The following is a 17,762-nucleotide window of genomic DNA, read 5'->3' on the forward strand; positions in this document are numbered from 1 at the left end:
TGAAATTGAAGAGAATAATGGGAAATGATGTTGGAAAGGTAGATTGATGCCATATTGAGAAGAACTTTGAATGATGGGCTAATGAGCATGAACGTCTGCATTCTATATTCAGCAGGAATCAGAAGTTTTTGAGATGGGAGTGACATAATCTGTTCTTTAGAGCTTTAATCTGGCAAGAGGTTTTTAAGATAATTGAAACTAGAGACAGGGAAACCAGTTCGGGTGCAATGGCAGGAGACTAATGTAATGTTTAAGCTAAGGTCTTCATAATGAGACTGGAGTGAAGTGTATAAATGTCAAGGATATTAGGACTTAGCAATTAATTGGGAATGGAGAGATTGAGGGGGACAAAAGGAAGAGTCAAATGATACTGAGGTTTTTTAAGTCTAGAAACCTCTCCTAATAAGTGCCATCATTAATGGAAACAGGGAGTGCATTTGGGAGGAAAAACAAGTTCACTTGCTGACACAGTTTGTTTTAGGTAGTGCTGGATGTCTGGTATATTATTATTTCAAATAAAATTTTGTAGCATAAACAGAACAAATATTTTAAAATTGTGTTGGTAGATTTGTCTTCAAATTTTAACTCTAGTTGAGCTAAAAAAATTCTGCTAAAATTTTTATATATCCTAGCCACTAACAACTTGTCTGAATTCTAGATCATGACCTGTAAATTAAATTCAAATGGACTTTCCAGTTCTTTTGTTGTGTTAGAGTTTTGTTTGATTATTTTTGATAGCATGCATTAAGTCATAAATATTTATTAGATTTTGAACTGGTGTCTGGCACTTTTTATTAGGGATTTCCCTTACAGCAGTGTTCATTATGGAGTCCAGTTTATATTCTTTCTTAAGTAAGACCTAAAACTGAACATATTTTAAAAATTAAACCAGAATTGCAGTTGAATTTGGTGAAAATATTTCTCATAACTTTTTTGTTCTTAATTAAATTCAAGCTCAAATCAGAGCAAAACAAACAGTACTAAATATAGTAAAAACCAAAAATGAATACTAATATGTTTGTATTCTAGATATCTAGCTCCTTGCTTTGCGTGGTGAACTGATTTTTAAGAGACATTAATTTTGTCACCTTTGCTATTTTATCCATTCTCTGTGTAACCCTTTTAGCTTCTTTTTTTTTTAGCCTTGAGGGTTTTTTTTTCTCATTGTCATCTCAATATTTGGAAGCTTTTTTAGTTTTCAAATAACTTATTTCTTTATTCCAAATAATAACTTTCCTAATAAAATGTTTATTAGTGATCTTTACTTTATTTCTCCTTTCATAATGAATTGCAACTTCACATATCATGGTCAAGTACCTAAGTATGTTTTTCCCCTCCTATTTGCGTAGGCATCTTGAGTGAAGAGATGGACCTTTTCCCTTCTCTGACACCTTCTTTTCACCCCAACATGATCTGTTTAATGGCACTGGTAAAACATTTGTGTTCTTTAAACATGAAGACAAACAATCAACCTGTCAAAAATGTTAAATGGAATACATCAGATGTGCATTAGAACAAATGAAGCTTCTATTATGCATTTTCAAAGCTCAATCAGATTCTTGTTTAAGAACATTTGATTCCCCCTATATCCAACAAAAGTCTTTAGTGTAAAATAGAAATTACATTTTGAGCAAGTGGAGAAAATTAAAAAACAAGCTCCTGCAGCTGAGCTCATTAGTTTCCCATTTCCAGTTTTACTAATGGGAGTGGGCGTGTGTACATTTTGCAGCTTGTTTAATGCTGCAGTTTTATTCGTTTTATTTTAATTGCTTACATAACTGTAGGCAAGTTCTTTATTTTTCAAATGCACATTTGGCTTGTTTTCTCAATATTTTTTGTTTTATTAAAAAAATTAAAACCTGTTTTTTAAAATTCCTTCTAAGAAATTTGGTTTTATTTTGCTTATCGTCTGGCTTCCTCCCCAATATAAGTACCCTCTGTAATTCTTTCATCTCTAATATAGATATGTTTTGTTAATTAAAACTTTTTTATTTCTAATCCTATTTATAAATTAGCATTTAGAAACCAAAAACACTAGTGTGAAATATATCTTTTTTTTTTTTATGAGACAGACTTTCCCTCTGTCGCCCAGGCTGGAGTGCAGGGGTGTGATCTTGGCTCACTGCAACCTCCGCCTCCTGGGTTCAAGTGAGTCTGCCTCAGCCTCCCAAGTAGCTGCGATTACAGGAGCATGCCACCATGCCTGGCTAATTTTTGTATTTTTAGTAGAGACATGTTGGCGAGGCTGGTCTCGAACTCCTGACCTCAGGTAATCTGCCCGCTTCAGCCTCCTAAAGTGCTTGGCCTCCCAAAGTGCTGGGATTACAGGCGTGAACCACCGTTCCCAGCCAAAAAAAAATCTTGACTTAATGGTATCAGATGTTTATTATTCATATTAACCTGTGATAGGTACTGTGGCATATATGGGAACAGTTGAATTCTTTTATACCATACTAAGTTATTGTCAGGTAAGAGAGAAAGAGACATGATTAGAAAATTAGAATTACACTAATGTGTATTCCTCTTAACTTCTAACTCTTAGAATTGAACACTAGTGCTCCACTCGATGTCTTGTCCAAACGATATCCCAGCAGACTTGTCCAAAAGATATCCACATATGAGCAGGACACTGCTTTCCGTAAGGAAGTTGGTGTTGTATTATACATGAGACTCATGGATATTAAAGTTCTTGTAATGTGTAGCATTTTTAACTCATAGAATAGTACCTTGTACTTCAGGGTTTTGTTTGCATTATTGGAACAATCAGAAGTTTTGGCTATAAAGGGAAAATACCAAAATGGAGAATTTTTGCAAGGTAGTGAATTTGAAATTTTTCTAAATTTCCTCCCCTTCACATATTAGTTTAAAAACTATCCATGTATGAAAGACTCCATTAATGATTAGGTACTGTTACAATTGTTGTAGATGAATTATGGATCTATTGTAGCTGGTTCTGTTATGCTTTGCTTTGCTTCCTTTACTTCAGCCTTGGCGGCCTCCTTGATCTTCCTCATACACACTAAGTGCTCTCCCTCCTCAGGTCTTTGGATTTACTGTTGCATGGGTCTGTAGTAGTACTGTTTGCTTACTTGCCTTGCTCACTTTCTCATTGGAACATCATCTAAACAGAGAGACCTTCCATGACCATCCTATATAAAATATTACTCCCACTTCCTATTATCACTAAATATCATTATTATGCTTTTGTATTCATTTTAGGACATATCACTCTTAGCATCTTTTTGTGTGTGTGTGTGTGTGTGTGTGTGTGATGTGTGTTCAGTTCCTCTCATTAGAGCAAGGATGGTTTTGTTTTGTCCATTGCTACATTCCCATTGCCTAGAGTATAGTACCTGAAAATAGTATGTACTCTACAAATATTTGAATGAATGAATGAATGAATGTTTAATACAGCACTCATTCAGTTGGTAGAAGATATAAAATTAAACTGTAACTTAAAAATGGAGTATACAATTTTTTTTTTTTTTTTTTTTTGAGACGGAGTTTTGCTCTGTCACCCAGGCTGGAGGGCAGTGGCGCATCTCGGCTCACTGCAACCTCCCCTTCCCGGGTTCATACAAGTCTCCTGCCTCAGCCTCCTGAGTAGCTGAGATTATAGGTGTGCGCCACCATGCCCAGGTAATTTTTTTTTGTATTTTTAGTAGAGATGGGGTTTCACCATGTTGGCCAGGCTGGTCTCAAACTCCTGACCTCAAATGATCCACCTCCCTCAGCTTCCCAAAGTGCTGGGATTACATGCGTGAGCCACCGCGCCCAGCTTGGACTATATACAATTTATAGATTTTTTTAATTAGAATAATTGTATTTATAGTAGTTGAGTATCTACTATGTGCCAAGCCTTGGGTGTGATAGCAGTGAACAAGACAGACAAAGTTCTTGCGGTCATAGAACTAACAGTTTTGTTTTCTGCAGTAGAGAACTGGTTTAACTTTTTACAGTTACTTATGCACAGAATTTTTTTTTTTTTTTTTTTTTTTTTTTTTGAGACAGAGTCTCACTCTGTCACCCAGGCTGGAGTGCAGAGACACGATTTTGTCTCACTGCAACCTCTGCCTCCTGGGTTCAAGTGATTCTCTTGCCTCAGCCACCAGAATAGCTGGGACTACAGGCATGTGCTGCCACGCCTGACTAATTTTTTTTTTTTTTTTGTATTTTCAGTAGAGACGGGGTTTTGCCATGTTGGCAAGGCTGGTCTTGAACTCATGAGCTCAAGTGATCCACCTGCTGCAGTCTCCGAAAGTGCTGGGATTACAGGCATGAGCCACCGTGCCTGGCCATTTATGCTCAGATTTCTTTAAACAAACAAAAAGCAAATCACAAGCCCCCCGCACCTTCATTTGATTCAACTATCCTTTCCAGCTGCGATCTTAGTTTTTTATGTTGTTTTATATTAAGTTTTTCAAATAATGGTCTTCAGCAATTGGCTTCATTTTCTTACTAAGCATTAGTATTCCTTACAGCTTTTTCTTCCATAATTTAGCTAAAATATTGCTCTCTTAGTTATCACAGGTTTTTCTTTTGCCATATTCAAAGGTCTCTTCTTAGTTTTCTCTGTTTTTTGCAACTTCTTTCAGGAGGTAATGTATGCAATCCTAACTCACCTCTTTTCTAACTATTTCTTCTTTGTTTTCCTTCATTAAAAAAAGAAAAGAGAAGGTATATTAGGAGGAAATACTTGATCGTATAGTATAGGTTATGTTCATTATGGAAATTGAATAGAGAATTAAAGGAAAAGAAAGTGAAAGGAAGAAAGAAAATGAAGAAAGAAGAGCCTAAAAACACAGAAAAGTGAAAGTGGAGAAAGAGGAAAGCAGTTAGTTAAATAGCAGTAAGGGATAGCAAAGCCCTAGAAATAGCAGTGATGATTTAACATTTGGCTGTACTGAAAAGCAGAGTAGAATAGTGGTTAGTATAGATCTCTCTTTGTCTTGACTTTGTCACTTACTGTGACCTTGAGCAAAGTTTTTAACATTTTGTGCCTTTATTTATTCGTCTACAAAATGAGTTTCATTATAACATCCATCCATACTGTTTTTGTGATAATGTATGAAGCACAAGCTGGGTACATAACATATGATGTGTGGGCCACTATGATTATCATTAGCTCCCTATCATTCCTAAAGTAGCTATTCATTCTCCACAATTACTTTAGGAGAAGCTATTCTTTTTCATGTATTTATATATCACCTTCATAACTTATTTGTTGAATAAGCATATAATTATTGGCATGCCTACTATGTGCCAGGTACTACACTTAGTATTGAGGATTGAAAAATAAAGTGAAAAGACATTTTCTGTCTTTAAGAAGATAAATACTGAGGAGAGAGAGATGAGAGCAAACTGCTGCACTAAAATGCAGTAAGTTTATTGGTAGAAAATATACAAAGTATTGTAGAGGAATGAGGGACTGCTTTGTAGAATGAGATTATATAAAGAAGATTGCAGTTGAGAGGTTGAGCATGAATAGGCATTTGCTTTCTTTACATGAATCAGGCAGAGGAAATGGCCATTTTACATATACAAAAGTATGAGAGAGCCAGTAGTGTGCAAGAAATTATAAGCAGCTTTCTATCATTTGGTATATAAAATGTTATCAGATACTGGTGGTCAATGGGGTTGGACAGTGATAGACAGTGGGCCAGGTCACAGCAGGCTTTGTGTGCTATACCATGGACATTAGATTTTATCCTCTTTGCAAATAGGAGCCATTGAAAACTTTAGCTCAGAAGAATGATGTAAGATTTGCTTATCAGAATGAGTATTGTGGGAACTGTATAAATGGCAGGGTAGCCATATGAGAATGGTGAAACTTTAAGAACAGAGACCAGTGAGGAGGCGATTCCAGTAATCCAGGTAAAAGATGAAGAAGGAAAGAGTCTGGTAGTGGCAGTGAAGACAGATGAGGAAGGATGTTGTTGGATATTAAGAATTAGAATTAACAGGAGTTATTGATTAAATGTAGGGGGTAAGGGAGGGGGAAGAATCTAGAATGATTTCCTAATTTTGGTCTTGAGTAGCCTAGTAAATACTATTTTAAATATAAATGCACAGGAAGTAAAGCAGATTTGGGTATGACAATAATATTACAAGGTGAAGGGGTCAAGGAGGTAGATAAGCTGGCGCAACTTTATTTTATATTAACATAAAGCATTAACAGTATTAATATGAAGTAGGTTGTGGTAAGTATGAACATTGTACTCCCTAGAGCAAGTAAAACGTACTCACACAAATAAATATAGCTTAAAACTATAAATAGAGGAATAAAAATGATATGCTAAAATTTTTTTATTTAATAAGCCTGTAAAGGAGGAACAGAAGAACAAATAAGATGAAGCAAATAGAAAACACATATCAAAATAAAGACCTAAATTCAGCCATATAAATAGTTATGATAATTGGAAATGGACCACACACTCCAAGAAGCAGAGATTATAAGATTAAAAAAAAACAAAACCCCAACTATATGCTGTCTACAAGAGACACATGTTATATTCAAACACAAATAGGCTGAAAGTAAAATGGTGGATAAAGATATACCATAAAAACTATAAGCATTAGAGAGTTGGATTCTATATTAATATCAGACAAAATAGACTTTTAAGACAATGATTATTAGAGAAAAAGATGGATATTCTATAATAATAAGACTCATCTTAAAGCTTCAAAATACTTGAAGCAAAACCTGACAGAATTGAAAGGAGAAATAGACTAATCATCAAGTACAGTTGGAGATTTTAATATTCTTCTCAGTAACTGATAGAACATATAGACAGAAAATTAGTAAGCATATAAAATATTTGAACAACACTCTTAGTCATCTTGTCCTAGCTGATGTCTATAAAACGCCCAACAACGGTAAATGTTGTTTGGTGTTGAACATTCACCATGGTAGACCATTTGCTGAGTTATAAGGCAGGTCTAAATATATTAAGTCTTAAATTTATGAATGTAAAAGAATTGAAGTGACACATATATGTGTTCTGATTTGCAACTGAGTTAAATTAGAAATCAGTAACCATGAAAAATCTCTAAATACATTAAAATGAAAAAGCCCACTACTAAATAACTCATTGATCAAAGAAGAAATCAAAGACTGTCTTAAACTGAATGATACTGAAAACTCAACATGTCAGAACTTGTGGGATGCAGCTGAAGCAGTACTTAGAAAGAAATTTATAGTTTTAAAGGCTAAATTAGCTGGGCACAGTGGCATATGCCTGTCATTCCAGCCACTTGGGAGACTGAGATGGGAGGATCCCTGGTGGCTAGGAGTTCAGGGTGGCAGTGCACTATGATTGTGCCTGTGCATAGCCACTGTACTCTAGCCAGGGCAACATAGTGAGACTGGCTTTCTAAAAAAAAAAAAACCGAGTTAGAAAAGAATGGGTTAAAATCATTGTTCTAAGATTTTTATCTTATAAACCTAGAAAAAAAGAAGCAAATTAAACCCAAATTAAGTACAAGGAAGAAAATAATAAAGAACATAGTGGAAGTCACTGAAATAGAAAAAGAACAAACAATAGCAATGAAAGCAAAACTTGTTCTTTAAAAAGATCAATAAAGCTGATAAAACTTTAGCTGGACTGATTTTTTTTTTAAAAAGGGAAGACAGATTGTTAATATAAGGAATGAAAGCGGTGACATGAATACATATCCCATAAACATTAAATGATAATAAGGCAATATTATGAATAAATTTATGCAAATAAATGTGACAATTTATATAAAATGACACATTCCTTGAAAGACACAAATTATCAAAAGTTTCTGGAAGAAATGGAAAACCTGAATAGATCTGTATAAAGGAAAGAAATTGAATTAGTCATGCATAAGTTCTCCCATGAAAAGTCCAGGCCCACCTGATTCCCACTGGTGAATTCTATCCAATGTTTTAAGGAAGAAATAATACCAATTCTTCACAACCTCTTTTAGAAAATAGTGAGTAAAAAACATTTACCAACTTGTTTTATGAGCTCTGCATTACCCTGATAACAAAGGTAGACAAGGACATTATGAGAAAACTACAGGATTATTCCTTCTTGAGCATAGACGCAAAAAATACTGTTAACAAAATATTAACAAGTTGAATCCAGCAGTATACATGTACATAAAAATAAAGGTTAATACACCTTAACCAGTGACGTTTATTCCAGTTATTCAAAATTGGCTTAATATCTGAACATCAATATAATACACCGTGTTAATAGAATAAAAGATGAAAACGTTGATATCATCTCAGTAGATGCAGAGAAAGCATTTTGGCAATAATAACTCTCAGAATACTGGAAATGTAAGTGAAATTCCTCAACTTGACACAGCACATCTATGAAAAAGCAACATTCTTAATGGTGAGATCATTGAGAAGGAATGCTTTCTACCTAAGATCAGGAACAGGGCAAAGATCTCTGCTATCAGTGCTTATGTTCAACATTGTACTGGAGGTCAGTGAAATAAAGGGCATACATAAGGGAAAGGAAGAAATAAATCTTTTTTTTTATTCCCAGATGATACTAAGCTATTTTAGTAAGTGAATTCTAATTAGTGAATTTAATGAGGTTATAGGATACAAGGTCCGTGCATGAAAATCAATGGTATTTCTATATGTAACCAACCTACAATCAAACTGAAATTTCTAAAACAGTTCCATTCACGTGAGCATAAAGAAATAAAAATATTTAAGAGGAAATTTAACAGAAGCTGTACAAGACCTTTTCATAGAAAACTGGTAAATGTTGCTGAAAGTTAATAGAGGGATATACCTTAGTGGTGGATTTGAAAGCATATTATTAAGATAAACTTATTTTTTTCTATAGATTGAATGTAATCCCAACCAAACTCCCAGAAAGCTTAAAAAAAAAAAAAAAAAAAGTTGGCAAGCGTATTCTCATGTTTAAATGGAAATAAAGAGAACCTAGAATGGAAAAAATGATTTTAGGCTGGGTGCAGTGGCACACTCACACCTGTAATACCAGTACTTTGGGAGGCCGAGGCAGGAGGATTTCGTGAGTTCAGGAATTCAAGACCAGCCTGAGCAAAATAGCAAGACCAAATCTCTACTTAAAAAAAAAAAAAAATCTACTGGGTGTGGTGGCATGTGCCTGGAGTCCCAGCTACTTGGGAGGCCGAGGTGAGAGGACTGCTCGAGCCCAGGAGATTGAGGCTGCAGTGAGCTGAGATCGTGCCACTGCAGTCCAACCTGTGACAAAGCAAGACTGTGTCTTAAAAAAAAAAGAGAAAAAGTTTGTCCGGGCATGCTGGTTCATACCTGTAATCCCAGCACTATGGGAGGCTGAGGCAGGTGAATCACCTGAGGTTGGGAGTTTGAGACCAGCATGGCAAACATGGTGAAACCCCATCTCCACTAAAAATACAAAACTTAGCTGAATGTGGTGATGCATGCTTATAATCCCAGCTATTTGGGAGGCTGAGGCAGGAGAATCACTTGAACCTGGGAGGTGGCAGTTACAGTGAGCCAGGATCGCACCACTGCACTCTAGCCTGGGTGATGGAGTAAGACTCTGTCTCAAAAAAAAGAAAAAAAGAAATTAAAAGAGAAAATGATTTTTAAAAGGAAGAACACAGTTTGAGATGTGAGACTTTATCATAGATCTACAGTAATCAAGACAGTGGTATGGTATAAAGGATAAATGAATATAGATCAGACACTGAGGTTCAGAAATGAACCTAAACTTATATGATCAACTGATTTTCACCAAAGGTGTCAAGGTTATGTGGAAAAAGAATAATTTTTTCAATGAATTGTGCTGAAATAACTGGATAATTGTTTCCTCACATCAAACACAGAAATTAATCCAAAATGGATCATAGACCTAAATGTAAAAGATAAAGTCATGAAATTCTAGAAGAAAATATTCTAGGAGAAAATCTTCATGGCCTTGGATTAAGTAAATATTTCTTAGGACACAAAAAGCATGAGCTATAGAAGAAAAAATTGCTAATTTGGACTTAATCAAAATTAAACATTTTTGCTCATGGGTGAACCCCTGAGAAAATGAAAAGGCAAAGTCATAGATTAGGGGAAAATATTTGCCACACATAGCTCTGACCAATAACCTGTATCCATAATATATAAAGAACTCATAACTCAGTAAGACTGTCAACCTAATTTTTTAAAAAAGGGGCAAAAGAGTTGAGTAGGTGTTGTACAAAAGAATATACGTGGCTGGGTGCAGTGACTCATGCCTGTAATCTCAACACTTTGGGAGACCGAGGCAGGCGGATCACCTGAGGTCAGGAGTTCGAGACCAACCTGGCCAACCTGGTGAAACCCTGTTTCTACTAAAAATACAAAAATTAGCCGGATATGGTGGTGCATACCTGTAATCCCAGCTACTTGGGAGGCTGAGGCAGGAGAATTGCCTGAACCTGGGAGGCAGAGGTTGCAGTGAGCCGAGATCACACCACTGTACTCCAGCCTGGGCAAGAGAGCGAGACTCTGTCTCAAAAAAAAAAAGAATATATGTAATTGGTCATTAAACAGATGAAATAATACTAAACATCTTGATCATTGGGGAAATGCAAATTAGACAAAGAAGAAGGAATATATAAGGAAGGAAGTTTTATTTGTGTTTTAGGATGGAACTATCTTAAAAACTAAAATCTACATCATCTTCAATCTATCGCCTTTTTTCTAGTTCCTTTTTTCTAACTATACAGATATATACATTTTTTGATATTCCATCAGACCTTCACTTTAGTATGTTCTAATGCAGAACTATTTCTCTTTTCTTCGAGTCCTGTTCTTTCTGTCTTCATTACCATTACATCATCAGTATGATATCAGGCTCAAAATTATGAAGTCCTTTATTTGTTTATTCTTCCAGGAGACATTTGCCATATTTACTCCTTACTAATAACTTGCCTGCATCTAGGTAGAGATATCAAGTTGGTGGTTGGAAATCATGAGAGAAATTGGGGCTGGAGATAAACATTTAGAAATTATCAGTGGATAGATGGTATTTAAAGCCATGTGTCTGCATGAGATCAGTTAGGGAGGTGTGCATGGATAGGATAAGAGAAGTAACATGACTGATCCCTGAGGTAGTTCAACCTTTGGAAGGCAGCTAAGTGAGGGTGGGTGGCTCAGCCCTTGAAATGAAATGAAATAGCCAGTGAGAATCGTGTTTCAGAGGACAAGTCAAGATACTGTAGGAAGAGGACAGATTACACTGTGAACTGCTGCTGATAGGTCAAGTCAGAGGAACACTGAGAAGTGACTACTGGATTTGCCAATGTGAAGGTTACTGAAGTAGGTATAAGAGAAAATAGAAGGAGAGGAAATAGAGATGGCTTTTTTTTTTGAGAACTTACATTAAGAGAAATGTTGGGTGGTAATTGGAAGGCAACATAGGAGACTTGTTTATTTTATTTTGAAAAGGAAGATTTTATAGCAAGTTTGTAAGCTAATGAAGATTGTCTAGGGAAGCAGGGAAAATCGACAATGTAGAGGAAAGAAGGGAGGCACAGCATCCTTTTATGGGTGAGTAGAAGTGGGGGTGAGCACAGAAATGAAGAGGAATGGCCTTTGTTAGGGGCATAGACAGTTCACCCATAGTGACAGGAAGGCAGGCAGTGTTGTGGGCTTAGATTTAGGTCAGTCACTAAATAATTCTTGAGCTTTTAGTATGTACAAGGCACTGTTCTTATGAAAACAAACGTAAAAAAAAAAAGTAAAGAAATTTAAATAGAGATATAGATGGTTTAACCAGGTATCTGTTTTTTGTATACCACTATTAGCATCTTAACTGTTTACTAGTATACAGTTTTGTCATATTATTTAGTATTCAGTTACATCAGACTGTGATACTGAAAAAACTTAGTATTTTTTAGTAATTATTCGTTTGTATATCCATTATCTCCCAATTAGATTGTAAACTGCCTATGGGTAGTTGCTTTCACTTATAGCTGTAGTGCTCCTGAGCCAACTGAACAACTGCTGAGATAATCCTAGGAATAATGTATGCTGAGGGTATGCCGTGCTCTGTATGTAATGAGTTCCTCACATTGACTCATCTATGGAAGACTTGCTTGAGCATGGTGGGAGTGATGTCTCTTCAGTGGCACAGTCTTCATTCTATTTCTTACCCTTTAAATAATTCACATTTTTCTGTGCATGGAATTAAATTTTCAAGTTAAGTTATGGTATAGTGGAATATACCATATTTTTATTTATTAAATTTGTGTTAAAATGATAATGACTAAATCTTAGGAGAGTAATAGTTTATTTTGTAGTCTCCTGTATGACCCTTTGAAGATTCTTAATTTTTATCCTGATTCCATTTTTCTCCTTACTATATTTAGTTGCATCCCTTTCTCTACCTAATGGAGGACAAAGTGACATTAGAATCCAATAAATTGTTTCAGTTTTTAATTATTTTCTCATGCCTCTTTCTGTCTCTCCCTCCCTCCCTCCCTCTCTCTCTCTCCCCCTTCCTCCCTCCCTCTCTCTCTCTCTCTCTCTCACCCTCCCTCCCTCCCTCCCTTTCTCCCCTCCCCTCCCCTTCTTGACGGAGTCTTCCTTTGTTGCCCAGGCTGCAGTGCAGTGGCACGATCTCAGCTCACTGCAGCCTCCACCTCCTGGGTTCAAGTGATCCTCCTGCCTCAACCTCCCAAGTAGTTGGGTTTACAGGCATGCGCCACCACCCCAGCTGATTTTTGTATTTTTAGTAGAGACGGGGTTTCGCTGTGTTGGCCAGGCTGATCTCGAACTCCCAACCTCAAGTAATCTGCCTGCCTCGGCCTCCCAAAGTGCTGGAATTATAGGCATGAGCCACCATGCCCAGCCTCTCATGCCAGTTTCTTTCTTTTCTTTTCTTTTTTTTTTTTTTTTTGAGACAGAGTCTCACTCGGTTGCCCAGGCTGCCAGGCTGGAGTGCAGTGGCTCAGTCTCGGCTCACTACAACCTCTGCCTCCCAGGTTCAAGTGATTCTCCTGTCTCAGCCTCCTGAGTAGCTGGGATTACAGGTGCCTGCCACCATGCCCGACTATAGAAACTCATGCCAGTTTCTATAACCATTTGTGTAATAATGAGCTACCTCTACACTGTATCATTCACTATGATATTGTTTCCACTGCTAAATGTTTCTGCTTTTTAGTTTAGTTTTTTTTTTTTCTTCACTTCTTTATGGTAGGTAAAAGGTTCTTAAAAGATTTCAAGACCGTATTGTTTTGTTTTTTTTTTTTGACAGAGTCTCACTCTGCCGCCCAGGCTGGAGTGCAGTGACACAATCTCAGCTCACTGCAACCTCTTCCTCCCGAGTTCAAGCAATTCTCCTGCCTCAGCCTCCCAAGTAGCTGGGATTACAGGTGTGCACCACCACACCCAGCTAATTTTTGTATTTTTAGTAGAAACAGGGTTTCACCATGTTGGCCAGGCTGGTCTTGAACTCCTGACCTCAGGTGATCTGCCTGCCTCGGCCTTCCAAAGTGCTGGGATTACAGGCGTGAGCCACCATGCCTGGCCAGTGTTATCTTTTGCCATAGATTATTTTACAGATTTTATTTTAATATGTCATCTGTGTTTTTAATGTATGCTGTATATTATTATTGCATATACTTATGTATTAGTTATCCATAATGGTGCAACAATATTACCACAAACAGTTGCTTGAAACAACACACATTTATTATCTCACCATTTCTGTGTGTCAGGAATGTTTGTGTAGCGGAGTTGGGTTCTCTGCTTAAGGGTCTCACAAAGCTCCACTCAAGGTGTTGGCCAGAGAGGTGGTTTCATCTTAGACTCAATGGGCGATGGATCTGCTTGCAGACTTACACAGTTGGCAGAATTCAGTTCCTGTAGGCTGCTGGACACAGGGCTTCAGTTTCTTGCTGGCTGTTAGCTTGAGACTGCTCTCAGCTTATTGCCCTGTGGCCCTCTCCATATGGCAGCTCACAGCATTGCAGCTTGTTTCTTCAAAGCCAGTAAGGAAGATAGTCTTCTCCAAGACAGGCATTATAGCTTTATGTAATGTAATTATGTACACATGATTATTCTGTCTCTTGGTTTGAAGTAAGTTGCAAGTTTCATTCACACTCAACGAATGTGAACACCAGGAAACAGCTCTTTGGAACTAAAGTTTATCTGCCACAGTTTATTTGCTATGTCTTTACATGAGATACGTGTTTCTTTTATTCAGTAATTTTTACTACGTATTTGGAGTGATAATTGTGGATTTTACTTTTTCTAACTAGATTCCATTGGCCGTGACATCCCCAAAATGCTTGAATTATTTAAAAATGGACATGAAATTAAGGTAGATGAAGAAAGGGAGAACTTTCTCCAGACCAAAATAGCAACAGTAAGTTACAATGAAAATTATCAAATAGTCCTCTTTTTTTTTTGTTGTTCAAGTAATTCTTTAATAATTTATAATATTATAAAATACCAGTCATTTGAACTTGTTCTTGGCACTAGCATTAAGAATGGCATTAAACATACACATAGATACTTTTTTTATTCTATAAATTAAACTCATAAATTTTAATGATACTTGAGAATTTCTTTCAGAGTTATGTGCTACTCTCACATTTACTTGTACTTTGCCTTATTTGTTTTATGTATACACTTTTGTATTTATGTATTATATTTTAAGCTTATTGAGAATAGGGTTTAGATTTTGTATGTCCCCCTAATCAAGATTGCATAATGCTGAGCACATAGTAGGTGTTCAATACTACTTTAGTGGAATTAAGTAATTTGCTTTATTTTAATGAATTATGTCCAATTTTCTCTGCTAATGTTTTTAAAATTGTTTGCCTGCTTTTAGAAGATGCTGGAAGTCAGTTTCCAAAGCCATTTTTAGGACACTAATATAGATATGCCACATTTCTAGGACTGTGTTTTAAAATATATTGTCATTACAAACATTAAAGTTATTTATACTAAAGAATCTCTAAAGTGCCTATTCAACATATGTAATTTTTTTCTTGTTCATTTACTATAGGAATAACAGTAATTGACAAATTGATAGCAAAATTTAAACAGGACCTACCAAGTGTCAGGTGCTATTCTAAACAATTTTTGTATATTCTGTCTTTTAATTGTTAGCCATATGAGAGGTAAAATGATCACCCCTGTCTTATAGATGAAGGTATGCAAGCCCAGAGAAGTTAAATAACTTTTCCAAGGTCTCACAGCTACCATGAGGCAGAATAAGCATTTGAACTTTGGCAATTTCCTCGAGTCCAGGCTCTTTATCCCTATACCATCTTGCATCATGACTGGAATTATTTGAATAGCTATTATTCTTTCTCTTTGCCTTCCCATCTTACTCTTAAGGGGAATTCTGCATTATAGCTAGTAGTCCAAGCTCATTGAGCTGTGCCCACTGCAGGTCATCAGAAATATAGAAAAAGCTGAGTGACAGCCTACGCAACGCGGTGAAACCCCGTCTCTATAAAAAATACAAAAAAATTAGTTGAGTGTGGTGGCATGCACCTGTAGTCCAGCTACTTGGGAGGCTGAGGCGATCCGTGGGATCACCAAAGTTGCAGAGTGAGACCCTGTCTCAAACAAAACAAAACAAACCAGAAAGTAAAGAAAAAGCAGGGTGCTATGTTGCCCAGGCTGGCCTCAAACTCCTATGCTGAAATAATCCTCCCTTAGCCTTCTGGGTAGATGGGACTACAGATGTATGCCACCATGCTAGCCTTCTCAGCTAGTTTTGTGGTCAAAAAACAAAAAAACTTGCTTTAGAAATGGAGCAAAGCAGATTTAATCTAGTTGGGGAAACCCCAGCTTGCCATCATTATCATCAAAGCTCAGCTCCAATTTATTTGGCACTGAGCTCTGCCCCAGTCTAATGTTGGAATTTCCTTGTTCCCCAAAAGGCCTTTGGCAGCACTTCTTGTTTCTTAGGGTTGACAACATTGTAATTGAAAAACCAAACAAATGAAACATAAAATACAAATTTTAAGAATCTATTCTGAAGTTGTAGAGACTTGAGTTTGAATACCTTTTCAGCTACTTCAGAGATGGCAGACTTTAAGCAAGTTTCTTAATGTTGTTGTGTCTCAAATTTCTTTATCTATAAAATATGTATAATAGTACTTATTTCGCTATGTGGTTTTGAAGATTACATAAAATTTTAAAATGGTAACATCTATTGTTATTGTTTTGGTTGGCCTTTTGGGACTGTGGAATATCCTTGTAAGGCTGTTTTTAGCTGGATTAAATCTGTCTTAAGTAATGTTTTCAGTATATTCAGTAGTTAATAGTTTGTGTAGATCCTGACTCAGAATATAAGAAACCATGACATCGCATTCATTTTTTTCAACAAATACCATAGTGATTAAGACCTATGTCTTAATCACTAAGTAGTAGATCACTAAGTAGTAGATCAGACTACTTGGATCTTTTGGAGGTATAATTTCTTAATGAAAAAGAAATTGTGGGTTTAAAGAGTTTTTTTTGAACACTTAGTATTGCAGTATAGTAGGATGTTGAGAGTGGGTTTTAGATTCCTATTGTCTTGATTCAAACCCTTGTTCCAGCTAGAAAGAGCTGTACCCCCTTGCTCTCTGAGCCTCAGTTTTTCCCCATTTCCCATTTCTCCTGTATATAAAATGATGGTAATAATATGTACCTTCTAAGCTAGGAAGGAATAGATGAGATAATAACATAATAAGCATTTAGCAGAGTACTTCTGGCTAAGGGGGAGTAACAGGGACCTAATTTATCCTCCTAGCTAAAACAATCAGCATTATTTGATACCAAAACCAGACAAAGAAAACCACAATGCAGTATCATTCATGAACATAGATGTAACAATTGTAAACTAAATTTTAGCAAATAGAATCCAGCAATATATAAAAAGGGTAACATATCATGTTCAAGTAGGGTTTATTCTAGGAATGCAAGGTTAGTTTAACATTCAACAATTAATCATTACAGTTCACCATATTAAGAAAGTAAAAAGCAAAAGCCATATGAGCATCTCAGTGGATGCAGAGAAAGCATTTGACAGAATCCAACATCTGTTTCTGATTAAAAAGTCTCAGCAAACTAGGAATAGAAGTCCATGTCCTTAACCTGAAAAGAATGTCTAAGAAAAGTCAAAGCTGACATCATATTTAGTGGTGAAACACTGAATGTTGCATTTCTCCTAAGATCAGGAACAAGACAAGGACATCCCTCTCACTGCTGCTGCTTTTCAACATTGATCTGGGGCTTCTAGTCAGCGCAATCAGGCAAGAAACAGAAATAAAAAGTCAACTAGATTAGAAAGGAAGAAGTGAAACTGTCATTATTCACAGATTACATGTTCTAGCTACTAGAACAACGAAGTGAGTTAACTAAGGTTGAAGGTAGAAGCTCAATGTACAAAAATGTTTCTGTATAACAGCAAGGAACAATTAGAAATTGAAATGAAAAAGCAACAAATGCCATTTGTAGTAATAGCAAATATATTAAATACTCAGGGGTAAATCTGACAAAGATGTGGAAGATCCATACACTGAAAACTTTAAAACATGGTTAAGAAAAATAAAAAATCTAAATAAGTGGTGACTATATATCTTGTTTATGGATCAGTAGACTCAATATTGTTAAAAATATCAATTTTCCCCAAGGTAATCTATAGATTCATAGCATTCTCAGTCAAAGTACCAGTCAACAGTTTTGTAGAAATTGACTAACTGATTCTAAAATTCATAGAAAAATGCAAAGTATCTAGAATAGCTAAGACAACTTTTTTGAAAAAGAACAAAGTTGGAAGTCT

At 36.1% G+C, this 17,762-nt stretch overlaps 1 protein-coding gene across 3 annotated transcripts in view; it reads left to right on the forward strand.

Moving 5' to 3' along the window:
- MRPL1 (mitochondrial ribosomal protein L1) overlaps positions 1-17,762 on the forward strand; it is a 104,184-nt gene that overhangs the window by 39,829 nt on the left and 46,593 nt on the right. For all 3 annotated transcript variants that reach the window (XM_002814905.5, XM_009240123.4, XM_054554101.2), the window contains one exon: positions 14,236-14,342. In XM_002814905.5, the coding sequence (XP_002814951.2) occupies positions 14,236-14,342 (107 nt within the window). The remainder of the gene's footprint in view (positions 1-14,235; positions 14,343-17,762) is intronic.

This window comes from Pongo abelii, chromosome 3 (genome assembly GCF_028885655.2).
Source record: "Pongo abelii isolate AG06213 chromosome 3, NHGRI_mPonAbe1-v2.0_pri, whole genome shotgun sequence".
Taxonomy (NCBI): Eukaryota; Metazoa; Chordata; class Mammalia; order Primates; family Hominidae; genus Pongo; species Pongo abelii.